The 20,850-nt window shown below is 40.2% G+C and overlaps 1 protein-coding gene across 12 annotated transcripts in view; it reads left to right on the forward strand.

The window, feature by feature from the left end:
* Positions 1-20,850, forward strand: part of col25a1 (collagen type XXV alpha 1 chain) — a 153,568-nt gene that overhangs the window by 66,749 nt on the left and 65,969 nt on the right. For all 12 annotated transcript variants that reach the window (XM_025905482.1, XM_025905483.1, XM_025905481.1 and 9 more), the window contains one exon: positions 18,582-18,626. In XM_025905482.1, coding sequence (XP_025761267.1) covers positions 18,582-18,626 — 45 coding nt within the window. The remainder of the gene's footprint in view (positions 1-18,581; positions 18,627-20,850) is intronic.

The raw sequence follows: 20,850 nt of genomic DNA on the forward strand, positions 1-20,850 counted from the left end.
CACAGACTTTTTTGATCACTTTAGAATGGCTAGGGAGTTGCACTTTTGACGATGATGCACACTCTGGTTATGTAAGTGACTCATCTTATTTATTCTGCTATGTCCTGGGTTTGATTAGTCCCATCCCTATCCTACTGAAGTAGCTGAAGTACAAAGATCATTTGAAGAGAAAAAAAACAATCATCTAAATTACTATACAGACTTGCTTCTACAGTACTTTTTATGTTATCCTTTGTTCCCTTTGCCCTTTCTGTTAGTATATTTTGTTTAAATCTTTCTATAGCTGGAAATGCATTAATCTTGGGGTCCTGTTTGTATTATAAAATAGGGTAACTCTATATTATAATACGGCTTATAATATGACTGTAATTTGAACATGCATATGTTACTTTGATTACTTTGACACCCAGAGTAAGTTAGATAGAAATACAAAATATTATAAACCAAAAGTGTTCTGTCAATTAAATATTTTTATTATTTTAATCATCATTGATTTTCAAAAACCCATGGAAACTGCATTTTTCAAATATATGCGTGAATTTAGAGGGAAATATTTATTTCAAGGCACCTAATGGCTGTGAGATGAGGAAGTGGCAAATGTTTGTGGATCCTTTGCTAAACCTTTAGGATCAATAATAGTAACAATATGTCACGATGGAAGGTCCGGGGCCCCACTGCCAGCTTTGCTGTAGCCCTGCAGCCACCTGAAACTACAGGTCAGGATTATAAATCATCCCAAGAGGATGAGCTCCCCTCCTCCCCCGCCCATGACCTTTGACTTGGTCAGTTTGACTGACACGTAGAGAGGAAACATGATGCGGAGGGACTTTGCCCGAACACTTTAAAAACACTCTTTGTTTTTACTGTCAAACTTCAAGGGCTTGCGAAAAATCTCCTTTAGTTATTTCTCTTGTGGCATTGTGTTACCGTGTCTGGCATTTCTCTTTTAATGACAGGAGAAAAAAAATCCCCAGCTGGCGGGCATCACATATGATTTGCTATATTTTCACTGGGTTGATGAGCTAGACACTTTGGTATCTAACGGTCTTATTTGGCACCAAGTATTTTGGTTAATACAATTACACTACTGCATTCTAATAATACATTCTGCTTTCCAGATGTTTTTATTATATTTGTGTGCTGGCGTGTAACCTAATGTTGATGTTTCTTATATCATGAGAGCAGTGGACACCATGGTTCACAGTCTGTGTCACTGGTTTTACGTAAAGCAGTTGGGGGCAGATGGTGCTGTGATATTAATATCACGGATCATGGATATGAGTTTTATGACGTGTTGTCTAAAGGGAAAAATACCTGATTCGATTTCATCTTGCTGGTCTTGCTCAGTAATTTCTTTTTTATTACTTTTAGGTTTAATGTGTACATTTAATTAGAAAAACTGATCGGAATATTGACAAAGTTTGAATGCCTGTTGAATTCACAGTGAGAAAACCTTTACTGTAATATGGATAGACATAAACCAGACAAGCAGGCAGGCAGTGTTTACTGGTGGTTTTCTGCTCTAGCACGTCCTTTTTACCTTGTACACTCATTTGCACACCTTTTCTGGGCTTTTGCATGCACACACTGACACTGTACTGATGCACTGCAGGGCAACCTTGGGTTCAGTACTTGCCATAGATATTTTTGACAGGAGAAGCCAACTGACCTTTCCATCAGGAAGCTACATACGTAAGCTAGGAACTATAAAAGGTAGGCTTAGTGTAGAGAATACAGCAGTGCACTGCTAACCTCACCTACAGCCTCTCTGCAGTTATTGCTCATCTGCATGCCGCTTTGCAACCCAACTCAACTCCAGCTCTTCCTTTTCATATTGCCTGTATTAATCAATGTTACATCTATTATGTATCGGGGTCTTACTGCTTTACTTCATCCCAGAGGCCTACACTATGTGCACCTGGAAAGTTTCTGCAGGAAAATGAGAAAGGATTTTCCACCACAGTTGTCAAGTTTCTTTAATAGCAAGGATTTTTCCCCAAGATGGAAGCTTGACCTAACAACTGGTGTTCTAATACGGAAATCATTTTCATTAGAAATCCTTCTTGTAGCTTAAGCAGTAATGTGAGTAGGTTTTATCCAATTTATTTTGATTGGAAATAAGGTAAGAAGAAGGAATTAACTCTTATAAAGAGTCCCCTGACTCAATGCAGCAACATTGTTTTTACACCAATTACTGCAGTAAAAATGAGCGAGGTATGTATAAAGCTTGTAGTTGCCGGCTATGACTCAGCTCCGGAGGAAGATCCTTAGGAACTGTGAGTGCTTTGTGAAAAAAATTGCCCTCATTAAGGGGAATTAATGGCTTACAAAAGCAACTGAAGGTGCAGTGGTTTGTGTGTGTTTTTTAAAAGGAAAGATTTGCTGAGGTTAGAAAAATGTGAGCTTTGTTCATTTGCAGGCTGCTTTGGCTTCCGTATCAATTCATTTCCCTTCCAGCTGACTGTTTTGCGCTATGATGCATCTACTTTCGCTCACAGCCCATCATTTGAAGGCCATAGTGGAAAGATCACCATGATTTGTGGCTTGAAATAATCCCTAATAAGAGTGTTTCATTTAAATTTAGTTGTTTTGGTCATGTCTTTTTAGAGGAATGTTGTATATCCCTGAGCATCCAGAGGGGTTTCCTGGGTTTGGGAAAATAAACTCCCTACTGGCTGACTTTCAGTGAGTTTAAGACTGACAGCCTGATGATGACACTTTATTTTTGTTTCCACTCAGGATTCATTCACGGCTGGGAGACACTTACAGCTTTCAGCATTCTCCCAGAGCTCGTCTGAGCTACCCTGTGTTTATTTTGGTCGGTTAGGAAAGCCTTGAAATTCTGTTGTCAGGTTGTTTTCATCAGTCTTCTTAAGGGATTTGTGATACGACGGTCCACATAATATCGGATGTGTTGCAGATACGCACAGGAGTAGCCTCTTATCACCGTCGTTTTTAATCATCTCAAGTTATTTGTTTGATTTTGGTTTTTTTAATGCCGTTTCCGCTAACTTCACCTACCTGTTCCCACTCGAGTATCAACCTCCCATCTCGGTCTGTCAACACCTGCAGGTCTGGTGAGAGGAGGCTACTCTTCAAATTGCACTTTATATATCTGGAGCCGATTTGACATACTGTGCCATTATTTTATGATTCACTGGAGTGCTGAATGGAAAAATTGGATTGTATTTTTTGCAGCTCGTGCCCAGCAGAGGGCTAAATTGGCACTCATCTTTAGTGAGGCCAGTTTTGAGAGTTCAGTGAAGCATTTTCATTTCGATACATTTCTAGTTTCAAGCCTTGATTATACGAGTCGCGCTCATTCTTTAATCTTAAACGATAAAAAGATTTAATGTCAAGTCTACATAGCTGAAATGTAACAACCGTAATATCTGCTCTGACTGAGGAATTTTATAAGGGCAGTGAATTCAACAACTCCACGCAACAGGGTCAAAAGCATGTTGCTCTAGACTTTAGACTTTCCATTTTCCCCTTAAATCTTTCATCCCTCTATTCTACTAAGCAATCGCCTTTGTAGCCCACCACACTCACAGCCTGTCTATCTTATATTTTCCTCTGCTGCTGACAAGATAGGGTATCTGTGACATAAGAGCCTGTACCCGTCATGCTTGTGTGCTCAAACTGTTGCAGGATAATCCACCAAGCTTCAACTCTCACGTAAACACCAGCTTCAGACCACCGAGGTTGGCCGATAAGTTGAAACATAGTGAAAGTAAGTCCCTTGGGAGATAGAATACATTAAAGAGTGAAGGAAAAAAACAATACCGGAGTTCCAACCAAATCAGATCAAAGGGAATGGAAACGTCCCACACATAAGTGAAACTGCAGCTTTACTGACCAGACAGCGGGATTGTGTTCGCTTAGATTTGAGGATAAGTTTGCCTAAATTTAAAAGGAAGAGAAAGAAGAAGAAAATATATAAACAGTTTCTTGTGCCAAACCAAATCCAAATTCCAAATCCAAAGCTAATAGATTCACAGTGATTAAAGAAAAGAGAAACTCAGTCAACTTCTAGGAATCCTCATATTTTATAAGCTTGAACCAGCAAAATTTGAATTTTTATTTTCCCCTGAAGATAACCAACTAGATTGAACTGGGTCATTAAAGAATGAAATTGCTGCAAAGCTGCTTATTGTGACTGCTAAATTATTTTGTAATTTAGTTGAACCCTCTAACCATGTAATATTTTTTTCAGTACAAGTAATGTTGGGGATTGTCAGAAAGGGAAAGGGTCATTGAACAGAAAGTAATACGATTCCACACAGAACAGAACTTCTTGGAACTGGGTTCATTTTACCGATAGCTGTCAATATTGATCAATCAAATCTTTGGTGTAAAGAGAGTAAAGACCAACGGTGGTTATGGCTTCTTTTGACACACTGACTCCATCTGAACTGAAAGGCATTTGCTGTGGTAGCTTCTGCACAGTTAAAAAAACAAGAACAACCACAAGCAGTTAAAAAATAGTTACCTCTGATTGCCTCAAACCATGCTAGTTGTTGGCTAGCCTACAGTATCCAACCAAACATGACACTGATGTAATGAGGATAACGAACTGTATTCTAGTTTATTAAAATAGCTGAGTATTGTAATAGCATTTTGGACTTGAGCGCTGCTGGCTTTTCTCCAGTGACTTCATTGGTTTGAAGAACTGTCCTTGAGTAGTTTGGGGCCCTGTGGTCCATATTGTATAGCCCAATGTCTTTTAAATCCAGCCACACACACATATACACGCTCACACACCACAGACACATAGACATTGGCTCTCACAACTCTGGTGTTGATAAGGTCAGCCAGCAGTCATAGCGTCCGTTAGCAGCAGGTATAGGGTTACACGCGATTCCAATGTGACATTTAATAGCCACAAAAGTCTTAAACACAGATAAAGTATTTCATTTGAACTTGAACAAGAGAAGGATCATTTGAAGCTAATCATGCACGTTATGTCCCAGCTACAGAAATCCTCTTGTGACTATTTTAGCAGCTCAAGCACACACAGAGAAGAAGGCGTGGTATGTATTACCATGCATGTCGCCATCACTATGCTCGGTACAATGGTCGCCAAACACACCCTTCATAAGCTTTCAACGTATCTTCTGGCTGATCCCCTGAAGAGCCATTTGGCCACGTCTCCATGTGTCCTCAGTTTCCTTGGTGTTCAACAGGATGCCTCAGAGCTGCACTTTAGAAGGGTAAATTTAGACTCTTCCAACCTGAATGGTCAAATCAGTGTAGAGGTCAGATTATGCTGAAATAGATTTCCACTAGAATCCAAACCTAAGCACTTCATAGTTTAATAAGTACTAACGACTGACTACCAAAGTCCTCAGGTCAGAAGCTTAAATCAGTCAGCGGAATTGGTTAAGTTGGTCCCCAGTATACATTTTTTTCCTTTACAAGGACCACTACTCATCCTAGGGCCTTCATTTGGGTCAGAATTCTCTCCGAGACCCAGGTCAGAATCTTTTCAAATATTTATCTATTGGTAGTAGGTGCTGCGTCGTCTCACAGCATGACTATTATGTAATTTCTTCTTCGTCTTCTTCAGTTTTACTGGCAGTTGGCAACCCATTTAATCGGGGCAGGTAGTTGTACTGTCCTTTAGTGGAAGAGAATGTAATTGTTCTGCCCATTACTCACGCCGGTCGCTTAGAGGAGCGGTTCCCAACCTTTTTTGCGCCACGGACCGGTTTATGTCTGACAATACTTCCACCGACCAGCCTTTAAGGTGTCGCGGATAAGTACAACAAAATAAAACCAGTACCTGTACCAAAAAAAAGAAGAATTATTCATAACACACGGGAAAAGACCCAGGGAAACTGAGTTAACGATAAAAACGATAAAAACCCTGAAAACCACAAATTTCACACCCGAGCCTCAACTCTCGCGGCCTGGTACCAAACGACTCACTGACCAGTACCGGTCCGTGGCCCGGGGGTTGGAGACCGCTGGCTTAGAGGACTAATCAGGTGGAACCAGATAACCTTCTACAGCACACCTGGCCATTTCTCACGGCACACCTGTGTGCCACGGCACAGTGGTCGGGAAACACTGGTATATGCCGAGTCAAATAATTAACTCTTGGTCACTCTTTGCCCCTCCTTAACGCCGTTACTTGAACAGACCAGTGTTGAAATGAAGGCACAGGTGGATGAAGCTGCAGTTCAGTGAAAGTTGACTAGACTGTTGGCTCTAGACGGCGATTTTGTCATGACAATTAGATTAGGTTTTATTTATCTGGTAGATTGGAAGCCCCTGTGCGATCTGGGGGGGAGGACATGCCAAGATATGACTTGGTTAACACTCAAAAGAAACCATTCATTTCCACTGTGGATTACACTTCACCATTGCCAAGCCAAGCTGGGCTCATCCTGGCGTTTTTATTTTTCATTTTCACAAGATGAAATGGTATAGTTAACGGTCATGATGTTACCCATAAGTAACACTCCCTTGAATGCAAGCATATGTTTCCAGGAATGTCCTCGGGATACAGTGAAGGTTCCTGATAGAGTCGTCAGGACGGCCGACTGTGCCAGTTTAACTCCTTGCATAAAGCGACGCGACTTGGCCGATCGATTGGCTTATTACTGACCTCCCCTCATCAGGGAGTGTGTTCTGCTTCCATCACGACCGCAGTCAGTTCTGTGGGGAGGATAATTGCAGTGTGCAGCTAACGGGGTGGGTCTCAAGTATCCCAGCACTGAGCCTGCTGCCAGAGGAAAACACATTGATCTCTGAAGGTGATGAAAAGGCTCTCTCTCAAAGGCCTTACTTCCTCTTCAGGAGCGTTCAAGCCTTGACACTGAACCGAAGCGAAAACGTGGATGATCCACGCATGCTTGCCAACCATAGTCATAGTCACGTCATGTGTCTTCTGTGACAAAGCACTTGAAGAGCTGCCGGGTTCTGTAATGATTTTCAGTCCACGGAGCTGGGAGTTAAACGTGTCTGAGTGAGTATACGTCTTTATTATGAGGTTACCTTTGAAAGACAACTGCAGGACTGTCCTAACTGCCAGTGTGCTGTAAAAAAAAACTGTGGCACAAGGAGAGGAAGATACATTTTTAATACTGGTTTCAGTCTGCTTGACGCAGCGTTAATGGAGCCTGCAGCGATAGACAGTTCCTCACATCCTAATGGATTGATTGGTTTAATGAACTGATAACTGGCATCTGGACAAACGCAAAGAACCCAGCCAACATACACACACCACATTCACATACACAGGCACAAAATTGCCTTATTCATCAGGGATGGATGGAGAAATGAATTCATTTCAAGCTGATAACAACATACCCTGACCACTGCTGAGGGTGTGCAGGGATGCTCCCAGAAAACATGCCTCATTAAAATAAAAAAAAATAAAAAATCAGGATCTGCTTTCTACGTTGTAATGAATCCTGGTTCGTGTAATTAGTTTTCAATTGCTTGGTGGTGATATCTTGGGACTTTCTGACATTAACCAGTGGGCTGTTGGTGCTGTGAATTAGTTTGAACTTTAACGTAATAACACCACAACATGTTTTTCATGGCGTCTTGTAATTAATAATGACAGAACTGAGTTTCATTAGAGTTTATGAGGCGGGCGTCGCTGTTCATTACTCCTCATGACTGTTCATTAGATTACATTTAGGCTGTAATCAGTGAGATGTTTTGCTTAACTGTAACTTTCCAGCTAAGTGATTATACCGTCTTGAGTAGCACTCTGTAAACAAATCTATCTACATCTAACAATGCATTTGTTACAGAGACAATACAAAGATGTCTGTGTAATGGCTTTTGATTGGCACTGAAATAGATACAGGAAATGCCCTGTAGCATTGCAATGGACTGGATAAATAAATACAGTGCTCACTGGAGAAGATTTTCTGCGGTGACAAAATGACTGGACAAAGAGAGGACAGTAAGTAAATGTAAAAATCAGACACAATGTGCCTCTCTTTTTGGGGCAACGAATTAAATATAATTGAAAATAAGTATTTAGGAAATGACTATAATCATCATATTTATTCAGGGAATCGTTGCGTCGGAGTTAATGCAGTTGGAAATAACGATAATGAAGATATATGCCACAGAATCAGAGAATAATGTGAAATATCCTTTCAAACACTGTTTTTCTAGGTCGGGCTGGGATTTAAATGCGGGTCTGGGGAAAATTAAAATAGGCCCCCAAATTCTTTTGCAGAGTTTGCTGTTTATATGAAGTTGCCAAAAACCTTCAAGAAGCTGTTAGAAGAAAAAAAATGTAAAGAAGAAGAAGTAGTTGGGGTTTAGGGTTAGTAGCTTAGTGCTCTCTAAACAAGTTAACAAACTTTTTTTTTTGTTTTTTTATCTGCACGTGTTACAGTCCGCTGCTTATTTTTGGCTCGCAAGAAAAATAACCCCAACAGTTTGAAGGCAGTTAAAGAACCGCTACCATTAAACATGGCTGATAATAGGGTTGCTCTTTGAAAAGACATAACTATACACGCTGACCATGCTGTAGTCTGTTCTTTGTATCAGATTGCAGGAATTTGGAACCTTGCCTCTCATTTCCAGGACTTGAACTTCTAGTGACACAAGTGAAGCTTGCTATGTGAATGCGAACTGCAAGCTGTACGTCAGAGTACGCACATCCAACCATTGGTACAGTTGGTATAATCCGTGCAACTTTTCTGTTCTTTGAGTAAGCCATTAGACATGATAAAGAGGGAGTCCACCTGACATGAGTGTAATATGGTCATTTTGGGTTTTGGAGCCTTTTAGTGCCTAAAAACCTTCTCTTTGAGAAGAAGCTCTTTGTTCCACTTATTTATCTCTCTTAAACTGAACTATGTTGAGGAGGTGATGGGGTTAGTAAAGGTAGGTAGGGTCAATGAGATTCCAAGGACTTCCTTCTGGGGCCAACTTAGCCGATCTCAAGTTTCACTCCTATTTCACTCAACAATACCCGTGAGTGATGTTCCCAAGAGGGGTGTAAAACTGATGGAGAGACAATCCAGATCTTCATCTATCTTTTTGTACCACTACGTTGACTCTTCAGAATCAGGTGTTTGTGTGAGGGGAACACAGATGCGCTTTAACGTTGGACTGCATCTGCGTAACCTCAAAGACTTCAGGGGCCAGTGCAGTAGTTCAGCAAGCTGGATTGAATTTGCTCAACGTGGCACAATATGGAAGATCCAGATTATTAAAAATTTCAACGTGATCCTCACATGTGTCTGTCAGGTTTGACACTGAGCACTTTATTATTATTCTTTTTTCTTTTTTAGCTCAGTAAATTCGCTGACTTGAGGTTTTTGTGAGGAGCAGTCTTCTGCGTCTCTGTCTTTGCTTTTAGATTTTGCAATTCACATTTCTGACAACAATACACAGATGAAGAGAGCAGTGACATTCATGGACAAGGATGATTGTAAAATCGTGGTTAAATTTCCATTTTTTTCTCCCTTGGACAGTGGACACATTGTTCCGCGAATTAGCATTTCACGTACTGATTTATTCATTGTCATGCCGAGTAATGAGGATCTTGGATCAAGAATGTCTTCGTCTTTGCCAGACGTTTCCACAAAAATGTACTTGTAAAGTAACAGATGATTGTACAGTAGAAAGCCAGCTTTTGTGAAGCTTTAGTTCCTCTGACCTGGATACCCAATGGTTGCCAGGTTTAATAAACTCATCCATCCATGTTGTGGGATTAAATGGACTATATTAAAGTCTGTTTTGACCAAATCTTCCTAAATCCTTGGAATGCTTTAGACATTGATCATAACAGTTTTGTGCTTTTTTCATTAGAAATATTCCGAACATTTCAACTCACCTTTGAGAGCCAAGGTCTGAGGCTAGTTTGGGCCACACTGCGATATTGTAGTGTTCATCGACTCAACAATGAGGCAGGCACAACTTTAGTCATGATGGGACCTGACAGTCATGACAAAGCCAGTGTCACTTAGCATAACTGAACCAAATCCCACACATTTTGTTCACGTCAGTTTCTGAATCATTCCCATCTGAAGTAGTTAGAAGTACTGAACTAATATGACATTTATATTGGACATTGTGTGGACATTATTATGAATAAACAGCAAGGTCAGTACGCCATGCTTTTGGTATCCAAAGATTTGGCTGGTTAAAATTTAAATTTATAAGTAGTCTTAAAATGAGTCATGGACAAATGGCTACATTACTGTGCAAAGTATTGAGCCACCCCTCAGTTCTTTATATTTTACTTCCAAAGAGTCTGACTTTCTTGTCATTTTTAAAGTGGTTTTGAGAAACAGTTCTGAAGGTCTTTCACAGCCTTTCTTTGGATATTTCTTTGAATTAATTTTCATTGGAGTGCTTGTACCTGACCATATTCAGAGCAATGTGTTTCATTTGTTAAGCCATTTAACACTGACCTTTGAACATTTTAAGCATAAAAGGCACCTAACTCAATGGAAGAACCAGTCTCGTGTCAACACATAACAGACAACTTAGCAAAGAACTCATTTTAAACTGTATGCTTTTGTGGCAACCTGTCACAAAAGCATGACTTGTTCCCATTTCTTTAGATGAGTCTATGAAAAATACCAAAGATGCCAAGAGAAATTAGAGTTTGATAGACCAGTATGTAGGCAGATTTTGATCCATGATGTAGTACCATCTGGAAAGTGTGCAGAGAAAGTATACCTGGATAGAAAAGCACACTGTGGAAAATTATCAGTCATGGATTGGCCTCCCCAGATCCCAGACATCAACATTATTGAAGCAGTGTGGGATTGTGTTAACAGGGAATGGAAAAAAGGCAGCCAACATTAAAAGGAGATCTTTTAATGTCTTTCACGAAACCCGAAGAACTTTTCTTGAAGACTGAGAGAAAAGTTTGCCTGTTAGATTTCAGGCTTTTTTGAAAAATAAAGGTGGTCATACCAAATATTGAGTTTAAAGCCTATTAGAATTGTACAAACTCCTTATACACATTTGTCCCTATATACTGTATTTCCAATTATGCTTTCAGATTTTTGAATATATGAGTGGCGGGCTGAAGACTTTTGCACTGTAGGTTCAGTTCAAGAAGAGTCTTTCAGAACGGCTGATTTTAGGCTTTTTTCCGTCTTTAACAGAAACCTTTGATGCATTTGAATGAACACTCAGAAGTACATTTTGCTTTCCTCTTTATTTGCAATTAAAAAGACCACAGCAAGTGACACAGGCCGTGTTGAAGATCAAAACTTTTAAGCTTCACTCGTGATGACATTTTAACAAGGGGCATTATAAACTGTGTATGATTTCGGGCTGCAGTCTCAGAAAACATCTCAATTTGTTCACCGTACCCAGGAATGGTGCAACTGGGCTTACTGTGAAATCTAAAGCCAATTCTCGTCAAACTTGATTTACTTTGGAGGTTGAAGCTGGTACCCTGTTTGCTATTTCTGGCATAATTTTGACTTTTATTCTCAGGGATAGCTTTATTACTTTGAGAGGGAAGCTTTGAATGGTTTGATTATGTATATCAAGCTCAGTAACAATGCTGGTATTGTAAATGAGTCCGGCCGGGGCCTGGTTCACTTAAAACTGATTGATTTGGAGAGAAAGGAGAAATGGATTCTCTGTGATGTTAGCTGTGCCGGACCAATCTGTATTTTGTGGATGGTGGGCAGTGCTAAAAGGCAATTATGTTTCAATTCCATGAAGTATAAACAAGACATTTATTATGTCAAACAATGCATAGCTTTGATATAATGTTGTAATGAATGGCATGAGCAGAATTATTCAAAAACAATATAGCCATGGCTTAAAACAGCATGTTTCACAATGCTGCCAATTACTTTTTTTTTGTTCCAAATAGCTTTCGAATGACTAATAGTGTCAATATTTTTGGACCAATAACACTCTGTGGGGTGTAAAAATCCCACACTGCGTTGTAAGAAAGCAGAAAATGATTGTGCTGATGGTTTCATGCTGCTCTCACAGCTAACATGGTACCAATCAAGTCACAGTTTATATCCATCAGTTTGGTTAATACAATGCCGTCGCTGCCGTAGAGAAGTGATTGTGTTAAAGCAGTGTGTCTGCTTTGACTGGCACTGTCTACAAATGACAATTTGACAATTTTAGTGAACAAAGTTACTTTTCACAGTTTGTTGTTATGTTTGATAATATCGCATATGTGAAAAATCAAAGCTCAAGACCAAAATTGTTCATTTTTTAAAGCATTTTTGTGTTACCTAAAATTTCACAACTTCTAGATTAACATGCAAAAGCAGATTTTATATGAATATTTAGATTTTTGTTAACTATTATGGTTTAGCAGTAGTGTAAATAGTTGAATTGCCTGTTGTAGCAGGTTTGTGAATGATATTTTCGATAAACTACTCTACTAGCCTAACAAGAACATGTAACCATTGATCACAGTCCACATGATGCTATCACCACAAGCTAAAGAAAGAAAAGTCGCTAGCACTAAGGAGGGAAAGTTTGCTCGCTGACTGGCCAGGTCACACCGCTTGGCCTGTGTGGGTGTGTTTTTACCTCATATCAGAGGTTTGCTGGATAAGGATTTGGGGCAATATAGCACATTGTTTATTTGGATTTTATGCCACAGAAACTGTTCAACAAACTGTTTTTCAGACATAGCTTTGAGAGATATTTGCAGTTAAGGCAACAAAACTGAGATTCTCGGTGAGATTTTCCTTGAATGGTGGATATTGCCAGTGATATTTAATGTTTTATTGTAACAGTGCACAGCAGCCATTGCTTATTTTGTGGTGTAATTTAGTGTCTTGATTAGTGCATGCTGCAGTTAGTGCTAATACTCACAGTCAGTTGCTGTTTGTGTCTTACAGCAATAAGATGTTACGTCTATCAGCTATCATTCTGTAATTGAATAAGATCAGTGCCAAGTAATTGGATCAGTAATTGGAAATTAATCTGGTTGTTTTGACATGTTGATTAACTGGGATAGTCGCAAATCTGTTGTCATCGATTGAAAATCTGTTGCTGTCTTACATATGTCATTAAACAGAAATTCACATTAACTATGTACATTGAGTCCAGCCAGAACACTGAAGGTACGAAACAGAAATTCCTCCATAATATGTATATATGTATATATATATGGGTATATGTTCAAAATACAACTTTTTGAGTCGAGTATTCTGTCATAAGAATAGGCAACACAGATAAGCTGCGCTCACTCGTGTAGACTCTCTAACTGACTGCTACTTGGTGGCAGTCTGCCCGTGTTTATAAATTATTTGGCTATTATTGTCAGTTATTATCTGTCTGAGAGTGATTGCAGTCAGTCCAAGTCAGCCCACGGTTGTTTGGTTACCTCCTACCAGGTGATATGTACAATCACCTTGTGATCAATGTGGCTGTCCAGAGGTTGAGGGCCCTGCACACACAACATCTGGTTGGTCCGTAAGGACCGTAACTACTTCCCGGCAGACACTGAGAAACCACAGTTTTCCTAGTCAAAAGGCACTTGCCATGCTTTTTATACTCTAGTGTGATTGAGCCATGAGTAAGGTGCATCCATAAACTGTAATGGTACATCACACAGACAGGGATATGAAGACAAAGCTATTTAAAGTAGTGCACTTTTTGGCACTCTAGCTTTAGCTTAGTTTTTCAGCCCACTTTGGACATATTTGGTAAATTTATGGTCAGCTGGAAAAAAATAAGCTTGTAATTCATTATATAAAGATTTGAGGGGATCACCGCAACCATTAGGATAAATGTGAGTATATCTACAGTAGTCACTGAAAACAAACGGACTGACATTACCGTCAGTGTAGCCTAGTAAAAAAAAGAAGCCAAACCGTAATCCCTGGTTGTGCATTGTAATGTGGCTCTCTGCTGCTTCCTTTCTAAAATATAAAAGCCACCAAATAACACAATGTAAAAACACAATATTCAACACCACAGGGTCCATTTTTGTTATGTCTGACCAAAATCTTCGTCTGGCCAAACATTTAATACGAACATTAAATTCACTCTGATTTATTTCACTTTCAGTTTTAGAAGCTGCTGAAAAGGTTTCAACAGATTGTTCGTAGTTAGTGACCCACGTCATGACATTCCCGGCCGCATTTTTTTCCAAAACCGCTGTACACGGGATACTGTGAGAAAACAGCGGGCCAAAACAATGTTTTTGAGCAAGAGTGATGTTTTGCCTTAACAGGCAGCCTAATGTCTCCCCTCGTCCTAGAATCCAGCTGTTGATTTCATTTTTTTAAAGAGGTTCTGGTCACTTTTTTTTGTCTTAAGGAAATTTGAATACATCTGAAAACGTGTTTGGACTGGCCGTTATAGAGATTGTTAAGTTATTCTTTCATTAATGTTTCATAAACTGAAATATTGTTGTTGGCTTAGAGCATTCTGCACCAAGTTTTTCAGTGTATAGTCTGGATTCTATGGTGATATCTCCTTACAGCCTATAATCTGAATAAAAAATATTGTGATGAATATTAGGAATCATGATGATATCGAAAAATCGTGTAGGGTATTTCATCTGGACCACACACTCCCACGAAGGTAGTATTTTCTTAAAGGTTGTCAAAAATATCCTACTGAAATCAGAAGGATGTCATCTGGTCGTACAGAATATTCCTCTCTGAGGTGTCATGTGTCATTTCAAAGTGAGCAATAATGAAGTGACTGCCAAACACAGTAAACCCCCTTCTGTTTCTTTTAAAATACAAACCTATGGAGAACCCAGAGTTGATATGAACCACAATAAAGTGAGAGTCAGGCTCCACCTGTGGTTTCATTCTTTAAACTTTGCCTGGACCCTTCACTGGCAGCAGCTGACATTATCCTGGAAAGGGTTCAAAAGGAACAAAGTTGGAAGTGGAGGCTGAGCCACGCAGTGGTATCAAATTGAGCACTTAGCATCATACAAAGAGTTGTGCAACATAATCCTGCGTTTTGCACCCTAATGACACATCTGGAATGTCATAAATCAGCCAAACACAGCATAAACAGGATTTTTATTTTTGTTTTGCACCATACTTACAGGCAGGGATCTGGTTTGCACGCAGGGTATGGAGGTCAATTTCAGCAATTTAGATTTGTAATTAGTATGATTGTTTTGCATACTTGCATACTTTAGCTGAACATGAAAGCCTAGTCACAAAGTCATTTCTTGGAGCACCTTTTGACACCCAAATAATTAATTCTGTGCTGTGCGCTCTCTTCAGAAACTTTCACCAATTCTATTTATTTTGCTCAATTCAATACAGTTTTTATATACAGCACCAAATTACCCAAAAAAGCCTCAAGATGCTTTATACTGTAAAGTAAAGACCCTACAATAATACAGAGAGAATTCCAACAATCAGACAAAACCAAATGAGCAAGAATTTGGTGACAGTGGGAAGGAAAAACCTTCTCTTAACAGGAAGAAACCTCCAGCAGAACCAGGCTCAGGGAGGGGCAGCCATCTGATTGGGGGTGAAGGGAGGAAGACAGGGAAGAAGATCAATTATAACTAAAATTTAAATGCAGAGCGGTGTATAAATACATAGAGAGTGAGGATAAGGTGAATGTAGAAGAAACACTCAGTGCATCATGGGAAGCCCTCATCAGCATAACTGCAGCGTTACCAAGGGAGAGTTCAGAGTCACCTGAATCTGTTTCATGACTGTGATTATCTTGAACCTCTAACATGATGACTCAATGCAATTTTTTTTGATTAAATAGGGATTAAAAAAGAACTCATCAATTTATTGGCAAGATAGTGTGGCTGATATAGCGTCATCCATCCATCCTCTTACGCTTATCCTTTTCAGGGTCACCGGGGCGCTGGAGCCTATCCCAGCTACCATAGGGCGAGAGGCAGGGTACACCATGGACAGGTCATCAGTCTTCCACAGGACTAACACATAGAGACAAACAATCATTTGAACTCACATTCACACCTACAGGGAGTGCAGAATTATTAGGCAAGTTGTATTTTTGAGGAATAATTTTATTATTGAACAACAACCATGTTCTCAATGAACCCAAAAAACTCATTAATATCAAAGCTGAATGTTTTTGGAAGTAGTTTTTAGTTTGTTTTTAGTTTTAGCTATTTTAGGGGGATATCTGTGTGTGCAGGTGACTATTACTGTGCATAATTATTAGGCAACTTAACAAAAAACAAATATATACCCATTTCAATTATTTATTTTTACCAGTGAAACCAATATAACATCTCCACATTCACAAATATACATTTCTGACATTCAAAAACAAAACAAAAACAAATCAGCAACCAATATAGCCACCTTTCTTTGCAAGGACACTCAAAAGCCTGCCATCCATGGATTCTGTCAGTGTTTTGATCTGTTCACCATCAACATTGCGTGCAGCAGCAACCACAGCCTCCCAGACACTGTTCAGAGAGGTGTACTGTTTTCCCTCCTTGTAAATCTCACATTTGATGATGGACCACAGGTTCTCAATGGGGTTCAGATCAGGTGAACAAGGAGGCCATGTCATTAGTTTTTCTTCTTTTATACCCTTTCTTGCCAGCCACGCTGTGGAGTACTTGGACGCGTGTGATGGAGCATTGTCCTGCATGAAAATCATGTTTTTCTTGAAGGATGCAGACTTCTTCCTGTACCACTGCTTGAAGAAGGTGTCTTCCAGAAACTGGCAGTAGGACTGGGAGTTGAGCTTGACTCCATCCTCAACCCGAAAAGGCCCCACAAGCTCATCTTTGATGATACCAGCCCAAACCAGTACTCCACCTCCACCTTGCTGGCGTCTGAGTCGGACTGGAGCTCTCTGCCCTTTACCAATCCAGCCACGGGCCCATCCATCTGGCCCATCAAGACTCACTCTCATTTCATCAGTCCATAAAACCTTAGAAAAATCAGTCTTGAGATATTTCTTGGCCCAGTCTTGACGTTTCAGCTTGTGTGTCTTGTTCAGTGGTGGTCGTCTTTCAGCCTTTCTTACCTTGGCCATGTCTCTGAGTATTGCACACCTTGTGCTTTTGGGCACTCCAGTGATGTTGCAGCTCTGAAATATGGCCAAACTGGTGGCAAGTGGCATCTTGGCAGCTGCACGCTTGACTTTTCTCAGTTCATGGGCAGTTATTTTGCGCCTTGGTTTTTCCACACGCTTCTTGCCACCCTGTTGACTATTTTGAATGAAACGCTTGATTGTTCGATGATCACGCTTCAGAAGCTTTGCAATTTTAAGACTGCTGCATCCCTCTGCAAGATATCTCACTATTTTTGACTTTTCTGAGCCTGTCAAGTCCTTCTTTTGACCCATTTTGCCAAAGGAAAGGAAGTTGCCTAATAATTATGCACACCTGATATAGGGTGTTGATGTCATTAGACCACACCCCTTCTCATTACAGAGATGCACATCACCTAATATGCTTAATTGGTAGTAGGCTTTCTATGTTTCTTGTGCCTGGAAAAAATATCAGCTAATATATCAGAATATTGAATTTTTAAATATCGATAACAATATCGGTCTCAAAAATCCTATATCTGTCGGGCTTTTCTCAAGTTCTGCTTTTATAAAAACACTCCTTTATTATAGGATTAGCCCCTGATATGGCGCGTTTTCCACTGTCTGAGACTGATGTTCACCCAGTTTGTTAAGTCATAATTTGGATGGTTTTGAGGAGGACACACTAGCCAGTGTGTTTGTTCACAACTGCTAGTCAAGCATTAAGAATACCACTGCATACAAACACACCCTGTCACGCAAGTACTGTGACCGTCAGTTCCTCCTCCTTGAAGGCAACTCAGACTGTTAATAAGTCATTCGAACTGGCACTAGAAATGAGTTTAGTTTAGATTTGTCATACAATGAGTCCAGAACGCTATTGCCTTTCTACTACTGTCCCAGCATGCAAACTTCAGTAGGTAAGGAAAATAATAAAACTGTCCATCCTGGCGGCAGTGCAATGCAAGTGATAAGCTATATAAACATGGTTGCATGGCTCTTAATGTTTTAATGTTTTAACATTCTGGCATTTTTGTGGAAATGACAACAAAAAACCAGTAACAAGAAAATTAGTTTTAGCAGCTGGTCTCATGAATAGACTAACTGTACTACTTCAAAGTCATTTTATAAAGGAAATTAGAGATATTTACACTTTTTCTTACTTTTTTTTTTTAAGCATTACCTGTATTCAGTACGATCTAGTCAAGCCTTCAACGTGTAAAACCTGGCTAAGCGTGTAATTGTTTTACTCCTCCAGCTGAGCTTTAGCAGCATGATAGTGTTGACGGGAAGATGGCAAACAGAAACACGCTTTCTGTTTGCCAGAAACACGTTTAGATAAACAATTTTCAGACCTGGGCATCTGTGCTGAAAGACAACCTTTAAAAGGAGAGAAAGAAATAAAAAGATGACAGCATGAAGCAGACCTTGGAGTTCTTTCTTCCACCTCAACTTATGCCTACATATAAATTAAAGCTTCGATGCTTAATAAGCAATAAGGTTGGAACGTGTTTTGTTTTCCAATGTGAACTTTTCAGAAGTTCTTCCTCACCCTGGTGTGTAAAAGTGAGAGCGAGAACACTTGTAGAATATGAAACTTACACAAACAAAAAGAAAATCGCATTATTGTATTCTTTTTTTTCCAGGACCTCCGGGAAAGCGGGGAAGAAGAGGCCGTAATGGAGACCCTGGTATGCACATTTGTGTGTTTGTGTGTTTGTCTGAATCAAACAGAGTTGTCTCAATCCAGAAACGTTTAAGGAATGATTCAGGAGGACATTAGCAAATCGTGCTGCAGTTACAATCATGTAAAAAGTACACTGTATATCTGCGGAGGCCAAAATAGGTTATAGATGTGTAATTTGTGGCCGGTTGGTTTCAGCGTTCGCTTGGATTGTTTGCAGTCGCTGCAGAAACACTGTATTTTCACGGTAAAGCTGAGGGACAGAAAAAGTGATGCAAAACCTGGTGGAAGCTGCTGATGTCCGTGCTTACGCTCAGCGTGGAAATGTTTATATACTGTCCCGAGCTCAACCCCCTCCACAAACTCAGCAGCGACTTGTTATAATGTAATCAGGATCTCCAGTCTCCCCCTCTCCCCTTCCTCCCACGCGCTCTGTCTGTCCCAGCTGAGGCCTCGAGCATCTAGGCCTCAGCTGGGACGTGCCGCGCAGTGACACTCCCCGGCACGGGAAGTGTCACCGCAAATTGAATTCGCAGCGAGAACACGTACTTGGCGCCGAGCTGCGTCCACGCTCCGCTCACCTGATAGCGGGAAGTGATAATGGAATCTGGAGTGTGTCGGCCTTCTGCGTCGAGAGCACAGAAAACAGAAAACACTTTGGAAAAAAAAGTATTAGCTTTGCAAAAGGAAAGCAGAAAGATAGGGCGAAGCAAAGTCCCCAGCCTTAGTGAGGCAGACTGAAAAAGAACAGCTTTGGTTTCGCAGACTGAGAAGCAAACACTAAAATTTGCACAGGAAGTCAGAGGAATTCAACTGAATCATTGAGATCTGCTTGTTGAGTATTAGTATTTTTACTTCCTGTATTTTCAGTTGAATTAAGGCTCCAGTTTTTTGTGTCGAGATGTGGATCTGCTACACGTTTCTTCCTTCTTTTATTTTTTTCTAATTTGCATATTACCATAGCGATCCTGCACACAGCCTGAAAGCCATTAAAGATTTTAAAAATTAATAAATAAAATAAATAATAATAACAAAATGAGTTTACAGAAAGACAGCAGTCCAATGTTCCGGTTGGCTGCAGATCTGAAATACCGCCAGGCTTTGTTTATGCAGTGCTTAACCTCCCAATAAACATCCACCATGCCAGCATAGTTTAAATGGCACCATTGTGCAGACACATTTTTTTGGGTCTCTGTTCAGCCAGAGCAAATGCGGAGAATGTGAATTGCTTCCTCTTGACAAATCAATTGGAAACAAGCAAGCAATCATGCCCACTCATGATGCCTGGGCTGGTGAGGTACAGCGGTCTATTAAGAATAGACAATAGGGAACAAATGCAATGACAGGCCCCAACATTCAGTAGAATATTTGCAAACCGAAGCACTGACTGGATTGAAGTATGTTGTCAGGAGACAGATTTAACAAACCGGCGTTTTATCTACATCCTCACGTGCACGAAGCTTTGAATGCTCTCGGTGTAATTGCAGATTATCACGTAGTTTTAGTTCAGTCATTTCTGCTGAATTCCCCCAAATAGGATGTGTTTGACTTGCTTTAAAAAGTAGATTCAGCCTGAATCCCGGAGAAACGCTCAAAACAAACTGCACTGGGGAGAAACTGAAAAGATATTTAAGAGACATTATTTATGCGACTGAAGAAATGCAGTCCTTGATGGGCAGGGGCATGCTGAATTCTGCACCGTAAGCCTTCTGCAAATCCAATTTCCCTCTTTTAAGTTCTCAACTCTGGTGGATGTTGAAGGGGAGCATATTTAATTCATGATTCACTTTAACCAAAAGAAACTATGCCGTCGCGACTTTCCCATAAATTCATGCTGAGGTGTTTTGCAGTTTACTCATCTACAAAGGTAGGAGGAAGATTTCACCCACCACTTGGCTCCGCTGACAGAAAGAACAAATAGGAAAAAGAGACGGTGCTGTTTACCTATGCATTAAAAATGAATGGGATACTTCATTAGGATCTCTTGTTTGTTTACCGCTAACATATGGAAAGGAAAATTGTGGCAGGACAGTTTAGGATGAAGAAGGTTTTGTAGCATTGAGAAGCCACAGGCTCAGACTGTTCTAGCAGGTGGTCAATGCTGGAAAGTGTTAGACGTTTCCTCGCATATTTTTTCCCCGTTTGAATAATCAGGTCTGTGACTCCTGCGCTCACAAAAAAAAAGGAGGAATTGACGCTCGGATTAGGTGAGCAGTTCCACTTTACAGTGC

The sequence above is a fragment of the Oreochromis niloticus genome, linkage group LG3, assembly GCF_001858045.2.
Source record: "Oreochromis niloticus isolate F11D_XX linkage group LG3, O_niloticus_UMD_NMBU, whole genome shotgun sequence".
Lineage (NCBI taxonomy): Eukaryota > Metazoa > Chordata > Actinopteri > Cichliformes > Cichlidae > Oreochromis > Oreochromis niloticus.